This window comes from Leptopilina heterotoma, unplaced genomic scaffold (genome assembly GCF_015476425.1).
Source record: "Leptopilina heterotoma isolate Lh14 unplaced genomic scaffold, ASM1547642v1 Lhet_87, whole genome shotgun sequence".
In the NCBI taxonomy this organism is placed as follows: domain Eukaryota; kingdom Metazoa; phylum Arthropoda; class Insecta; order Hymenoptera; family Figitidae; genus Leptopilina; species Leptopilina heterotoma.
This window is the reverse complement of record NW_025111190.1, coordinates 980,316-997,528: the sequence shown is the minus strand read 5'-3', so window position 1 is coordinate 997,528 and position 17,213 is coordinate 980,316. Positions and strand designations below refer to the sequence as shown.

General features: G+C 22.2%; 1 protein-coding gene across 8 annotated transcripts in view; it reads right to left on the bottom strand.

Moving 5' to 3' along the window:
* The window catches only part of LOC122511553 (peripheral plasma membrane protein CASK), a 434,675-nt gene that overhangs the window by 356,642 nt on the left and 60,820 nt on the right, over positions 1–17,213 (bottom strand). For all 8 annotated transcript variants that reach the window (XM_043626886.1, XM_043626888.1, XM_043626887.1 and 5 more), the window contains 3 exons: positions 14,751–14,934; positions 13,955–14,076; positions 3,473–3,652 (listed from right to left, as the gene is read on the bottom strand). In XM_043626886.1, coding sequence (XP_043482821.1) covers positions 3,473–3,652; positions 13,955–14,076; positions 14,751–14,934 — 486 coding nt within the window. The remainder of the gene's footprint in view (positions 1–3,472; positions 3,653–13,954; positions 14,077–14,750; positions 14,935–17,213) is intronic.

Sequence of the window (17,213 nt, the reverse complement as noted above, 5' to 3'; positions counted from 1 at the left end):
AGAGTTTCTGAATAAATAAATTTTACTCAGAAATTTTGCAAATAACATAGGTACAAGGCAGAAATGGGCAAAAATTACTGTACTTCATAAATAGTAGTAGTAAAAGTTAATCTTATTTTTTTTCCCCGCGTCAAAATATGTACTAAGGAAAAAATTTATCTGAAACAACCAAATGGTTGAATCAAGTAGATAAATGCATTTATTTTGCTTTAAGCAGGGCTCGAACCAGTGAAAGTATTTAAAAATACAGACTTTACGGACCAATTGCTGACTAAAATGTAACCAGTCCGAGTATAAATTAAATTTTTCATAACTATAAAACTTGAAGACATCGATAACTCCGAGTCTTCGACTCGGAGTGATCGATTTCTTCATGTTTTAGAATAATTAAAGATGGCCTAGTGATCAAATTATTATTTTCAAGAATTTTTAACTAAAATTTTTCTTAAAATCGATTATTTTTTTAAATTTTTTTCGAATAAGTTCTTTGACAATTTTCAAATCCATTTGTTTACAATATTCAATTTTACGAAATTTTAATTATTCGTAAATTCTTCAATGAAATATATATTAGAAAATAAAAACTTTAAATATCCATCTTTAAATTAAATTCTATCAGAAAATTCAACCAGAATTAAATTATTTAAATAAAAAAAACAATTTTTTGAATAATTGCATGTTTCTTAAAATTGAATTCTCATAAAGAATATTGTATCAATAAATTTTCAAATAATTGAATTCTTTTGACGAATTTTAATAACATTTTTAAGAATCCATTTGTTAACAGTATTCAATTTTTGTTTAATTAAAATTAGTTTGTAAGCTTAATCCCAATATATAGTAAATATCTACTACTTTGATTCAAAATTATTATTTGTTTAAATAATTATGTTTAATTCAAACATATTTTCTGTTTTGATTTCAAAAAAATTATGTTTAAAAATTTTATGTTTGAATCAAACTTAAAAATTGAATATAAATAATTTAAAATCAACCATAACTTATGTTTGAATTAAATATATTATTTCTTTAAATGAACCAAAAAATATATTTCAATTAAACTTTAATATGTTTGACTGTATAGAAAATATATTTTAAATTTGATTCAAACAAAATATGTTTGAATCAAATAAATTTTTTTCTCAGTGTATATTTGGAAAAAAAATTCAAATAATATAAAAAAATCCGCAATTAAACTTTCTCAAAAAAAAATTAATTCCACAGAATTGTTAGTTAAAAATATAAAAAATTCAAATTTTCAAAGATTTTAATCTGAAACCTTTTCAAAATTCAATTATTTCTAAAAATTTATGCTCGAATGCTTTTAATATTCAATTATAATCTAAAATTTTAACTGAAATCCATTTTTAAATTAATTTTTATTAGAAAATTCCACCAGAATTCAATTATTTAAATAAAAAAAACAATTTATTGAATAATTGCATGTTTCTTAAAATTGAATTCTCATAAAGAATTGTATCAATAAATTTTTAAATAATTAAATTCTTTTAAAGAATTTTAATAAAATTTTTAAGAATAATTACATTTTTTCGAGGAATTCAATTTTAAAATTGTATTAAAAATAATTGAATTCCTAATAAGAATTTTATTATTTACCAAAATAATTGAATCCCTGTTAAAATTTTATTATTTATGAAAATAATTGAATGATTGCAAAGAGATTTATAAAAAAAATTTGTAAATAATGAAATTCCTGTGGAATTTTTATTATTTTTCGAAAATAATTAAAGGTTTGTGTAGAATTTTATTAAATTTTTTTTTTAATATTTGAATTATTTTGGAAAATTTTATTAGAATAGTAAATACCTATTAAAAAAATTAAGAAAAACCTATTATTATCATTGAATTGAGGAAATTTTTTGAAAATAATTGAAATTTTTCCAATAATTTTATTAAAATTTTTGACATAATTGAATTTCGGAGAAGAAGTTGATTATTTCTAAAGATAATTGAAATTTTGACAAGAATTTTAAAAAATTGAAAAATATTTAAAAATGGATATTTTTTATCTTTATTCTCTGATTAATCGCAAAGAAAAAATATAATCATGATAAATTTTATTATAATAATTTTTTATATAATTTATAAAAATTATTATCAAATAAATATTTACTTGAATCAAATAATTTTTATTTAAGTGTAAAGGACATTGTTATATTTAAATCGATATAATACAACATCTATGAAAAGAGCGAACTAGACTTTTTATTTGTTTCAAATAAATTTTATTTGGTTTAAATAATATACTTTTAATCCAAGTAAAAATTTTAATTAAATTGAATAAAAATTTTTTAAAACAAATAAATAATACAGTTGGCTCTGAGACAAATATACTTTTATTCAACTCAATTAGATTATATTTGGTTTAAATTAAATTTTTCTCTGGGTGTACTTCTTTTTTTATCATTTTCATTAGAAAGTGTATAAAAAGTTGTTTTCTAATTCTCTTGATAACCCTCTGTTGTTCAACTTTCAAACTTTACATAATTTATTGAAAAAAATCGCAGCTTTCTAATGAAAATGATAACAAATAAAAAAGAGGTAGTTTTTGTAAAAATTGAAATATAAGGTTTACTTTTTAAAAAAGTCCTTAAATTTTACATCGTTTTCACGATTAGTAGAAAGTATTATTATGTTTAATTGTTAATTAAATATAATTATAAGTATTAGGGAATTAAAAAAGGTAACGATGGATTAGAGAACATTAAAGTAAGATGCAAAATTAAGAAAAAAGTTAATTTTTATATCTCTGCTTTGAAAACAAATAAATTAAAAATTAAAAATATAAATAATTTGGTATAATTTTTAATTTAATTTCATAATAATAATTTGTTACAGTAAATTACTTCTCGGTAAATATAAAAAAATATGAGTAAAAAAGAGAAAAAAGAAATGTTAGAAAATATGAAGTTATCAATTTAATGAATAAAATTAATTAATATAATGTTATTAACATAATACAGTAATTAATTTATTTATAATTACCATATTTTTTCATTACTTCAATAAAATTTTCGAAGGAAATTTTTTATTCCTTCGATAAAACCTAAATTAATAATCAAACTTAATAATCAAGTTTTTTCATAATCAGCAATTCCTTTCATAATCAAGAATATTACCAAATATTTGATCAATCATTTAAAAAACGCGAATTCAACATAATCGGCAATTTTCATTTATAGAAAAAAAGAGTGATCCATATTTTCAGTGAAACTTGCTGTCGGAACAATTTTGTGATGTTTCATTTAACAGCCAAAAGTGCAAGGGAGACCATTTTATTTGACAAAGTTTTAAAGTGTCCCAATGGCCTGTAAGTTGCGACACAAATTGATATAACGAGATTTCGAAAATTCGCCAACTAAAAATGCTATGGTCTAGAAAAAAACTCGGCAAAGAAAAAAAAACAGGAAGAAAAAGAAGAAGAAGAAGAAGATGAAAACATTTCACTTACCTTGAGATGCGGCTGGACGAGAAGTTCCTGGAGTTCTCGAAGATCACCTCGATCGATATTTCTAGCATTTGACCTGTCGACGTCTCGAAGAACTTCCTCAACTTCTCGGGCTCGTTGAACTGCATCTGTCTGTGGAGCTCGACATGGCGTTGGAGTTAGTGATGAAATTCTATCGTAAAGCTGCAAGAAAAGGAAAATTTTACTCAATTATATCACAGTATTCCTTCGATTTCAATTAAAAATAGTCGCCATCCTGAAAATTAGAAAACATTACCTACAATAGTGAATGAAATAAATATTGAAAATAAAAGAAAATATTAAAATTTTATCATTGATTCAAACCTAAAAGTTGATTATGAATAATTTAAAATCAACCTTCTTTTTCTGTATGTAGATAACAATAAATAATAATAATAAAATATACAAGAAATAATAAATATGGAAATATCAATCACTCGAACTAAAAAAGACTGCCAAAAAATATTACAATGATAAAATGTTGCAAAAAGTGCAATTTATTTTTCTTTCAGTTACACTTCTACTAGGTACGAATTTCTCTCCATCCCTTTGGGAATTGAGGTTGAATTTTCTTGTAAATTTTACATAACACCTATAAGTTAGAATAGTAACTTCTTTATTTCTTTTTCCTGGGCTTATTTCAATTTCAAATAATTTTGCGACACTATGTGCAGTAGGTGGTAGGCTTTCTTGTACAAAAAATTACCTTTCAAGTCTGTCAATTTTATTTTATTATTCAAAAAAGTAAAATATCTTGAAGCGTTATTTAGCTTTACTTTATTCCTTTTGTATTGAGAACCAAATTCTTTTTCATTTTCAAAAATCAATAATTAATCTTCACTCTAAATTTTAATAAGTACAAATATTAACTAATTTAAGTTAGTGACTGATTTTTTGCTTATTGAATTAGTAAATTTTTCAAAAGCAAAAAGTAAGTCACTAATTCAAATTAGTAAACATTTTTACTAATTCAAAATTAGAGAGTTAATCATAGAGAGTTAATCTTCTATTTTCTTAATCAAAATAATTTTTTTAAAGACAAATTTACATTTTTAAATTAATTTTTATTAGAACATTGCAAAAAGAAAGGTACTAATTTAGTACCAATTTTGGGTACTAAATCGTGATTTGGTTCTATTTTAATACCGAAAATCAGCTCTAATTTAGAACCTTTTATTTACAGTGTAAATTTGAACCAGAATTCAATTATTTAAATACAAAAAAAAACAATTTATTGAATAATTACATGTTTCTTAAAATTGAATTCTCATAAAGAATTATATCAATAAATTATTAAATAATTGAATTCTTTTGACGTATTTTAATAAAATTTTTAAGAATAATTAAATTTTTTTAAGGAATTCAATGAAAATTGTATTAAAAATAATTGAAAATCTGCAATGAGTTTTATTATTTATCAAAATAATTGAATTCCTAATAAGAATTTTATTATTTTCCAAAATAATTAAATCCCTGTAAAAATTTTATTATTTATGAAAATAATTGAATGATTGCGAAAAGATTTATAAAAAAATTTGTAAAAAATGAAATTTCTTTGCAATTTTTATTATTTTTTTAAAATAATTAAAGGTTTGTGTAGAGTTTTATTAAATTTTTTTTTAAAGAATTGAATTCTTTTGGAAAATTTTATTAGAATAGTAAATACCTATTAAAATAAATCATTGAATTTTAGAAAATTTTTGAAAATAATTGAAATTTTTCCAAGAATTTTATTAAAATTTTTAAAAATTATTGAATTTTGGAGAAGAGTTTAATTATTTCTAAAGGTCATTGAAATTTTGACGAGAATTTTTAAAAATTTTTGAATATAATTGAATTTCTGCGAAAAATTTGATTACTATTGAAAATAATTGAATTTCTGCAATTATTTGTAATTTCTCTAAAATTATCCAAATTATATCGTACAATTTACGGACTTTGCGAACCTTTTTGAATCAAATTACGGACTTTACGGACCTTTTTTTAAAAAAAACGGACTTTTACGGACTTCAAGCAAAGTAACGGACTTTTACGGGATTTACCCTGCTTTACGGCGACATCTTTTCCTGAAAAAAATTCTATTAATTATTTATACATTAATTTTGAAAAAAAATACGTAAGTATGGAATTTAATAACTTACATATTAAAATAAATAATTTATTAAATTTAAATTCAAGAAAAAAAAACGAATACTGAAATTCCGAGGGAAAAACGAATTTTAACAATTGAACAGACAAAAAATTCCCATGAAAATAACGAATAAAAGTAACTTTTACTATTTTTTGCGACAATTTTGACTATTTACAGAAGTAAAATTGACTCTGAAAATAGTAAAAGTTGACAGAAATTCCAAACCGTTTAAATTTTACTACAAAAAAAATAACAGTTATACTTTATTTTCTCTGTTTCAAAAAAAAAAGGAAAATTACCGAAACTTTCAAAAGACTCAATGGAAGAAAGAAGAGAAGACTACTAGCGCCATTCCATTTCTTCAAACAATAATTTCCAATGTAAACAAAATTGATCAGAACAGATTCGAAGCGAGGAAATCAGCAAAAATAAAAAAACAAAATCTACAGAAACACAATTAGTAAATTTCGCTATAAACTGAATAACTCGCTAGAAAGTAGAAATAAAAAAAATGCCCATTTTTGTCGGTACTCACCAAAAGACTAGCAATTTCAAACAAGTCCGCAGCAAGTTCGGACTCGCCAAATAATAAAAGTTGAGAAATTCTCATCTCAGTTGTGTTTACCGGTGATAAGGATTAGACTCATCCCCTCGTGTTTTCGCCGGCATTGATTTCATTAATGTAGTCGTGAAGAATATAAAGAGAATTGTGAATGCCAGGAAGAAGAAGAAAAATACGAGAATGAAGAGATAAACGGGTACTCGTGTTTTTGAATAAACGCGAGACCGCGATCCCGTCAAGGTACGTGACATTGTTTACGAACTTTAATGCGTGTTATTACAAGAAGCCATCTTTGAAGAAGAAGCAGGTGATGACGCATGCGATCTCAAATTTTACAAAACTTGCGAAACTTCTAACGCGCAGCTTAAAATTTATTCTATATTATCTTCTTCACAGTGAGGAGAAACGAGTAGCACCCCTGGCGAAAATTCTCACAACTATGTCAAAAGAGTGAAGAACGAATGCGGCATGCAACTAACGACGCCACGGTTTGATCCCGACTGCTTTCTAACTTATCAGAAACATTTTCACACTCCCTTGCCTATAGTTGGTATACCGACCATGGGAATGCGCAAAACCCGCTTTAGAAAATTCAGTCAGAGGGGTTGAAACAACCCTCTCGTTGCTCTACTTTACCGGCGGTAAATTCAAATTTTTTAATTTTAAATAGGCAATATTGTCGATAAATATTTTTCTATACAATTGTTTTACAATAATCACGCTTAAGTCCGACTAAAACTGATTGTTACTACTTCAGGGCTCTAAACAGTGAAAGTACTTAAAACAACGGACTTTACGGACCAAAAATGAAAAATTACGGACCATTTACGGACCAATTGCTGATAAAAATATAACCAGTCAGTCACATAAGAAAACATTTTACTTAAAACTATAAATTAAATTTTCCATATAACTATAAAACAGGAAGATATCGATAACTCCGAGTCTTCGACTCGGAGTGATCGATTTCTTCATGTTTTATAAAAATTAAACATGACCCAGTGATAAAATTATTATTTTCAAGAATTTTTAAATAAAATTCTTCTTAAAATCGATTATTTTTAATAATATTCGAAAAAGTTCTTTGACAATTTTCAAATCCATTTGTTTACTATATATTTTAATTTCACGAAATTTCAATTATTCGTAAATTCTTCAATTAAATATATATATTAAAAAATAAAAACTTCAAATAATATAAAAAAAAATCCAAAATTAAACTTTCTCAAAAAAAATTAATTCCACATTGTTAGTTAAAAATATAAAAAATTCAAATTTTCAAAGATTTTAATCGAAAACCTTTTCAAAATTCAATTATTTCTAAAAATTTATGCTCTAATGCTTTTAATATTCAATTATAATCTAAAATTTTAACAGAAATCCATTTTTAAATTAATTTTTATTAGAAAATTCAACCAGAATTCAATCATTTAAATACAAAAAAACAATTTATTGACTAATTGCATAAATTGAATTTTCATATTTTTAAATAATTGAATTCTTTTGCCGAATTTTAATAAAATTTTTAAGAATAATTACATTTTTTCGAGGAATTCAATTAAAAATGTATTAAAAATAATTGAAATTCTGCAATGAGTCTTATTATTTATCAAAATAATTGAATTCCTAATAAGAATTTTATTATTTACCAAAATAATTGAATCCCTATAAGAATTTTAATATTTATGAAAATAATTGATTATAAAAAAATTTGTAAATAATGAAATTTCTGTGAAATTTTTATTATTCTTTGAAAATAATTAAAAGTTTGTGTAGAATTTTATTAATTTTTTTTTTAAATAATTGAATTTTTTTGGAAAATTTTATTAGAATAGTAAATACCTATTAAAAATCATTAAATTGAAGAAAATTTTTGAAAAAAATTGAAATTTTTCCAAGAATTTTATTAAAATTTTTGAAATAATTGAATTTCGAAGAAGAATTTAATTATTTCTAAAGATAATTGAAATTTTGACAAGAATTTAAAAAAAATTTTAAACGTAATTGAATTTTTGCCAAGAAATTTATTACTTTTGAAAATAATTGTATTCCTACAATCATTTGTAATTTCTCTAAAATTGTCCAAATTATATCGTACAATTTTTTTTTTTTTTAAAAAAAAACGGACTTTTACGGACATTAAGCAAAGTTACGGACTTTTACGGGATTTACGGACCTAGTTCGAGCCCTGCTAATGAAAGTTGTTAATTCTTATTCCAAACGTCTTGTCTGACTAAAATCTGAGTTGTGCTACTGGCAATAAAATATTTTGTCTGACTAAACAGAGGTTCTACTACTGAAAACTGAATTTTCAGAATTTGTAACTTACGTATGTTTTAAAATTTTCTTTTACTTCCGAAACTTGAATTTTTCCAATGCTGACAATCATCGTCTGACTAAATGCAATTCTTACTACTGAATTTTAGCCAGAAAAATTACAATTAAGTTAATTTGTAAAAAATAACAGTTATGTCTGACTAAAATTGTTTATTACTACTGAAAGTCGATAATTTTTATTCCAAACACCTTGTCGGACTAAACACTAGTTGAACTACTGATAATAAAACATTTCGTCTGACTAAGTAGAATTTTACTACTGAAAAATGAATTTTAAGAATTTAAACTCATTTACAATTCAAAATTTACATTTATTACTGAAAACGACATTTTTATAATTATGAGTGAATTCGTCTGACTGAATTCAATTGTTACTACTGTGATTTAAAGTAGAAGAATTATAAATAAAATTAGCCGACTCATATTAACAATTACTAGTAATGAAGTAATTATTACAATTCATATAACTATGTTTGACTATAATTGATTGTTACTACTAAAAGTTGATAATTTTTATTCCAAATGCCTTATATCTAACTAAATTCTAGTTGTACTGCTAATAATCAAATATTTTGCCAGACTAAACAGAGGTTTTACTACTGAAAAATGAATTTTATCAATACTGACAAACTTCTTCTCACTAAATTCAATTTTTACCACTGAAATTTAAATTAAAATAATTGTAAATAAAATTGTCAAACTAATATTAACAAATACTACTTATGAGATAATTATGTCTGACTAAAACTGACTGTTACTACTAAAAGTTTATAATATTTATTCCAAACGTCTTGTCTAACTAAACTCTAGTTGTACTGCTGGTTATAATATATTTCGAATGACTCAAAAGAGGTTTTACTACTCTCTCTAAATCTACTGAATTTTAGTAAGAAGAATAATGAATGAGTTGACTGATAAAAACTACTATACAGAATTGAAAAATAAAGTTAATTCAAAAATTAATTTAGTTAAGAATTAATTTTTTTAATATACAATATATTATTTACTGATCGTTACTACTGAAAGTTAATATTTTTTATTTTATTTTTAGTCTCACTAAATAGAGGCTATACTAGTGAAAAATAAATTTTCGGAATTTGTAACTCACGTATGATTTAAAATTTACTTTTTTTACTGAAAACAAAATTTTAACAATTTTGACAAACTTTGTCTGACTAAATTCAACTGTTACTACTGCGACTTATATTAGAAAAATTATAAATAAAATTAGCGGACGAAAATTAACGATTACAACTTATAAGAGAATTATATTACAATTCAGATAATTATGTCTGACTAAAACTGATTGTTACTTCTGTTGATAACTTTAAACCAAACGCCTCGTCCACATAAACTATAGTAGTACATCTGATAATAAAATATTTCGCCTCACTGAACAGAGGTTTTACTACAGAAAAATAAACTTTTAAAATTTGTAACTCACGTATGATTTAAAATTTATTTTACTACTGAAATCTGAATTTTAACAATACTGACAAACTTCGTCTGACTAAATGCAATTGTTACTACTAAAATCTGAGTCAGAAGAATTATAAATGAGTTGACTTATTGAAATACCACTGAAGCTTTTTTATTTTTTTTTCTTATAAATCATGTATCAATTATAACTTTACTTTTAATTTAAGAAAATTTAACTACGATTTTTATGTCTGACCACAATTAACCTCTACCACTTATCTATGAACTTAAATCAAGTAAAATCTTTATTACTGACCAAAAATAATTTCTACTACTACAATACATATAATTAGGTCTGACTGAAACAGATTGTTACTAATGAAAGTTGGTAATTTTTATTCCAAACACCTTGGCTGACTAAACACCAGTTGCACTACTGGCAATAATATATTGTGTCTGATTAAATCGAATTTTACTACTGAAAAATGAATTTTCGAAGTTTGGAACTCACGTATGAGTTGAAATTTATTTTTATTGCTGAAAAAACGGAATTTTAACAATTTAGAGTAATTTCGTCTGACTGAATTCAATTTATACTACTGTGATTTTAACTAGAAGAATCAGGAATGAGTTGTCTGATTAAAATTAACTTTTTACTATTTATACAAATTTGAAAATAGATAAGAATAGAAGTTACATAAATTCTAAACATAAATTTCTGACTAAAAGAGAGTTTTACTGAGTTAGTGATGCATTCAAACGAGATCAAGCGAGAAAACGTCAAGTACAAGAATTTGTCTCGACTTTCAATTCAAGTTTTCATGTTATATTGTTTTTAAATAACATTCTCGATAATACTTGATCAAATTCTATTTGATTTAAATTGTTTTGAAAAGCTTAATTTGACAACTGAGAACTTTAATTAAAAAACATGGAAATAATTCGAACAGTATAAATATGTTTTACTATTGATTTCGAACTATTTTGTGTCACTGAATAGAACTTTTGATACTGAAAAATGAATTTTCAGAATTTGAATACATAGTTATACGTATGACTTAAACTTATTTTTACTACTGAAACATTGTCTGACTTCAAAGAAACTATTACTACTGAAATTTAAATAAGAAGATGAAAAAATATTAAATTGAATAAGAAGAATTGTAAATAGAATTCTCGGACTAAAACTAACCTTCTACTAATAAAAACTACTAATTCTGTAAATCTGAACAAGGTTAAAATTTTAACTATTATTTAAATTAGTGACTTTCACTTTGTTTTTTAATCAGTCAAACTGATTTATCTGTAAAAAAATCTTTTCTACTGATAAATCGGTAAATTTTAACTGATTTGAAAATAAAAAGTCAAGCACTAATTCAAATCAGTTAAAATTTTAAATAATTTAAATTCAGAGAGAGCATAATACCGAGAAATCGGATTTTTTATTCTTTTAACATAAAAAATTCAAAAACAACAAGAAATATGAAATAAAAAAAAGTATAAAATCAAGTAAATATACGTAACATCAGTGATAAATAATTGGTTTCAGGAAAAAGACAAAACAGAATTCAATTTTTATGAAATTGTCAATCTAAATAATAAAACATCAAAATAAACGTTTGTCAATTTGAAGCAGATTTGACACACTTTCATCGATTTGACAAAATTTTTCAAAAGACAAAATAAAATAAAATTCCAAATTTAAAAATAAAACGCAAAATAAAAAATTTAAATCAAATAAAAAATAAAATAATTATACAAAATAAAAATCGATATAGATTTAATTAATAAACTTATAAATAAAAATAAATAAAATTCAAAAGTATTATTTACAAGAATATTATCAAAAAATTATTTTTATATAATTCAATAAAATTATTTTTCACTTTCATCCGTAAAATTATAATTTCGTTATTGTTATTCTTTACTCATATTATTCTTATATTATTTCTTATATTATTCTTTTTCTCATTATATCCCAAACAAAATTACTTTACGATTTTCAAAATGAATATTGAAAAAATATCAACTTTTGTCAATTCTACGATTTTTCTAGTTATCCTATTTTTCTTTATTTTGTTGTTAATAAATTTTATTCGAGAAATAAATAATCTTTCACGTATTATGTAAATATCTAAAGTCAAATTTCCAAGAACTTTTCTGGCTTCTTCAACATTTAAAAATAAATTAATTTGAATTGCAAACTAATAAGTTGTCAAATAATTCAAAATACACAATTATAATTTTCTTTATCATCAATTTGATTTTAAATAGAAAATACTTCTAATACAGGGCTCGAACCAGTAAAAGTATTTAAAAATACGAACTTTACGGATGAAAAATGAAAAATTATGGACTATTTAAGGACCAATTGCTGACAAAAATATAACCAGTCAGAGTCAAATAAAAGAACATTTCACTTAAAACTATAAATTAAATTTTTTATAACTATGATAAAACTGTCATTTTGAAGAATTTTTAATTAAAATTCTTCTTAAAATCAATTATTTTTAATAATTTTCGAAAAAGTTATTTGACAATTTTCAAATCCATTTGTTTACAATATTCAATTTTACGAAATTTCAATTATTCGTAAATTCTTCAATTAAATATATATTAGAAAAAAAAACTTCAAATAATATTAAAAAAATCTACAATTAAACTTTCTCAAAAAAAATTAATTCCACAGAATTGTTAGTTAAAAAATATGAAAAATTCAAATTTTCAAAGATTTTAAGCTGAAACCTTTTCCAAATTCAATTATTTCTAAAAATTTATGCTCTAATGCTTTTAATATTCAATTATAATCTAAAATTTTAACTGAAATCTATTTTTAAATTAATTTTTATTAGAAAATTTAACCAGATTTCAATTATTTAAATACAAAAAAATTTTTTTTTGAATAATTGCATGTTTCTAATAATTAAATTCTCATAAAGAATTGTATCAATAAATTTTTAAATAATTAAATTCTTTTGACAAATTTTAATAATATTTTTAAGAATAATTACATTTTTTCGAGGAATTCAATTAAAAATGTATTAAAAATAATTGAAATTCTGCAATGAGTTTTATTATTTATCAAAATAATTGAATTCCTAATAAGAATTTTATTATTTACCAAAATAATTGAATTCTTGTAAAAATTTTATTATTTATGAAAACAATTGAATGATTGCGAAGAGATTTATAAAACAATTTGTAAATAATGAAATTTCTGTGAAATTTTTATTATTTTTTGAAAATAATTGAAGGTTTGTATAGAATTTTATTAAATTATTTTTTAAATAATTGAATTCTTTTGGAAAATTTTATTAGAATAGCAAATACCTATTAAAAATCATTGAATTGTGGAAAATTTTTGAAAATAATTGAAATTTTTCCAAGAATTTTATTAAAATTTTTGAAAATAATTGAATTTTGGAGAAGTATTTAATTATTTCTAAAGATAATTGAAATTTTGACGAGAATTTTTAAAAATTTTTTAACATAATTGAATTTTTGACAAGAATTTTATTACTTTTGAAAATAATTGAATTTCTACAATCATTTGTAATTTCTCTAAATTTATCCAAATTATATCGTACAATTTACGGACTTTACGGACCTTTTTCAAAAAAACGGACTTTTGCGGACTTTAAGAAAAGTTACGGACTTTTACGGGATTCACGGACAAAATTCGAGCGCTAATAATATTATCCTCTACTTTTTTAAGTTTTCCAGTTATTAAATTAATGCAACTTTAATTTAATTTAAACTTCAACAATAGCTAAGTAAAATATTCGCATATTAATATTTATAAATTAAAAATGCAGAACTGGAATACAATATAAATTGACTACTAATATAATTTGCAAACATTTGATAATTTCAAAAATTTTTGAATTCAAATCGTAGAAGCCAGAGTTATTTACACAAATAAAGATTCTTGAAATTCTTCACTAATTTCATTTGGTCATAACAAAGAATTTTTAATTTAATTAGAGACTGCGAAAATAAAAAATAATAATAATACCTCTAATATCGCACGAAGCTGATGATCATCAACAGTGGAAAGAATTTCAGAGCGTGTCAGTCTACCACTCTCTTGAAGTATCTCTATATCATCAAGTGAATCTAAAATTTCAGCAACGGGACCTAAAAATTCAATATACAAATTTGTAGAAGAATTTTTAAATACAGTTTATAGAAATTATTTAATTAGTTCATAATTGCATTTTTTATCTTAATTAAACTAAAAACTTGAATTTTAATTTTTGGGAATTTTCCTTCAACTTTAATGTTAAATCGAAAATTAGAGATTCATTATAACAATACTTAATAATTAAAAATATATGTGCCCACACATTTCCATAAAATTAATTCCATTTATATGTAATACACGACGGAAGTGAGTAAAATTTTCTAAATGAAAAAAATGGAATTGAATAGAACAAGAAAGATAATAATTAAACATATTAATTTTACAATTAATTCGCAATAAATTTACAACTAATTAATTATTAATGTCACTATCGTAAAATCAAACTAAATATGTAGAGAAAATGCCAGAAGGAGGAAAGAAAAAAATGAGGCTATGCAAACTACTTAATCGCTGTAGCTGAATAATTGAATTACAATAAATTTCTTTCAGGATTCCCAAAGCTCTTTTTTTATCACTTAAAATTTATATTTACAGTCAAAATGAATATTTTTCGTTGATTATAAAAAGTTCAATAAACTGATTAATTCAAAAAATAAATAATAATTTTTTTTAATTCACCATCTGTTATTATTATTTAGAAGAATATTTTAATTCATTTTATACACACCTGTTGTCATGACTTCCTCATCGCCAATTTCAAAGTAACTATCGCCGTTTGTTTCCGAATATGGTGCATGCCACCTTGCTGAGGAAACAGCTGCTTTCACAGCGGCTTTCAATTTTCGCCTAGCATTAAACTTTTTAAGTTCTTCTATAGTTTCTCCTAAATGTACAGTAGCCTTATCACGATCCTGTAAAAGAGAAAAATTAATTACTCTCCTATACAATTACAATTTATTTTCATTTAAAATCGTTCAATTTTCAATTTGTCAAAAAAAAAAAAAAAAATTCGAGAAAAATTAAGTGCTTTTAATATTTTGAAAGTTTTTTTGGAAATCAAAGATAAGTATTTTTTTATCAATTCCAGAAATTTAATACTTTTTCCAGTATTTTTGATAAATTTTCTGTCTTTTCCCTGAATTTCCTTGATTTATAATAAATTGGAAATGCATAAGAAAATTCTAGATTTTCGTCATAATATTTAATTGGACTTTACAGAATATGAAATTGTATTTATTTTAAATAAAGAATTTTAATAATATTTCTATTTATTAATTATTAATTTGAATAAAAAATTGAATTTCAAAAGGTTTCAAATTAAAATTTTAGAAAATTTGAATTTTGATTAAAAATTCTGAAGAAGTTAGATTTTTGAAAAAATTTCATTCAAATTTCTTTGACATTAATTTTTGCTGGCTCTTTGTTTCCTAAGTTTTTAAAAAAATTTCTTTCAAAATGTTTTGAATTTTTTAAATTCATGTATTAAAAATCATTGAATTCTAACGAATCATGTATCAAAAAAATTTGAAAATAATAGAATTCCTTTGAAGAATTTTATCAAAATTTTTGAAAATAAGTGAATTCTTTAGATAAATTTTATTGAAAACAATCGAATTCTTCCTAAAATGTTATTAAAATTTTTGAAAATAATTTAATTCTTGATAAGAATTTTATTAAAACATTTTTGAATTTTCAGAAAATAATGAAGTTTTTCAATAATTTTTATTGAAATCATTCTTTTCAAAATTTTTAATAAAATTCCTTCAAAAAATCCAATTATTTTCAAAAATTCAGATAAAATTCTTCGAAACAATTCAATTATTTTTATGAATTGTAAAATCCTCTACAAGAATTTAATTATTTTCATAAATAAGAAAACTCTTCGTAAGATTAAAATATTTTCATACACATTAAAATTTTTCAAAGGAATTCAAATATTTTCATAAAAATAATACAATGTTTCGGAGGAATTCAATTCTTTTCAATACAATTTTAATACAATTTCTCGAAAGAATACAATTATTTTTTGAAATATTATTTAAATTCAATTATTGTCAAGAGTTTTAATAAAAATTCAATTATTTTCAACAATTCTAATTAAATTCTTCGAAACAATTTAATTATTATTATAAATTGTAAAATTCTTGTGAAGAATTCAATTATTTTTGTAAGTAGTAAAATTCTTCTGAGAAATTCAATTATTTTCAATACAATTTTAATAAAATTGTTTATATTGTGGCCTTGGGTCCAAAAAGTGAAAATGCATTCGATGAAATAAAGTAATAATTGCTGATTTTTAACAACTTTCTCAAATCTTTTGGACCCAAGGCCACAATATAAACAATTTTATTTGACAAAAATTAAGGTCCTGAAAACACTCTACGTTATACAATTTTAATAAAATTTCTAGGAAAAAATTCAATTATATTCAAGATAATTTTAGTAAAATTTCTCTAACAGGTTCAATTATTTTTAAAAATTGTAATGAAATTTTTCTAAACAATTTAACTATTCTCAAAAGTTTTTAATAAAATTCTTTGTAGATTTCAATTATTTTCAAAATTTTCAATTAGAATTACTTTAAAAAATTACATTATTTTTACGAAATTTAATTAAATGCTTCCAAAAAAAATGTAATTATTTACAAAAACTCTAATAAAATTGTTTAAAAGAATTTAGTTTTCTATGAATAATTTTAATATAAATTTTAATAAGAAAATTATTAATTACAATTAATGATAAACACGATTATTTTAAAAACTTAAAAGATCTTCATAAAATTTAATTATTTTCAAAATTTTCAGTAAAAATTATTTAAAATTTTCAATACAATTGTAATTACATTAATTTAAAAATTTTAAACACTTAATAAGAAAAAGTATTTAATAAGTTAGGAATCAAAAAAAGGATTACCTGAATACAAGGATTATTAATATAGAAGATTTTTTAAAACAATTGAATCCTTTTGTGAAATTGTATTGAAATTGTTTAGAAAATAATTAAAATTGCTGCGAAGAATTTTACTACTAATAAAAATAATTGAATTTTTCCAAAGGATGTTTTTGTCGCGTGAGTAAAATTTTGCTTGTCTTTATATAATAACGAAATACTTAGAAGAAACATAAATTCTAAATTTTAGAGAAAAGAAAAGAAAAGAAAAGAATTTAAAGATTATTATTTGCAGTCAACT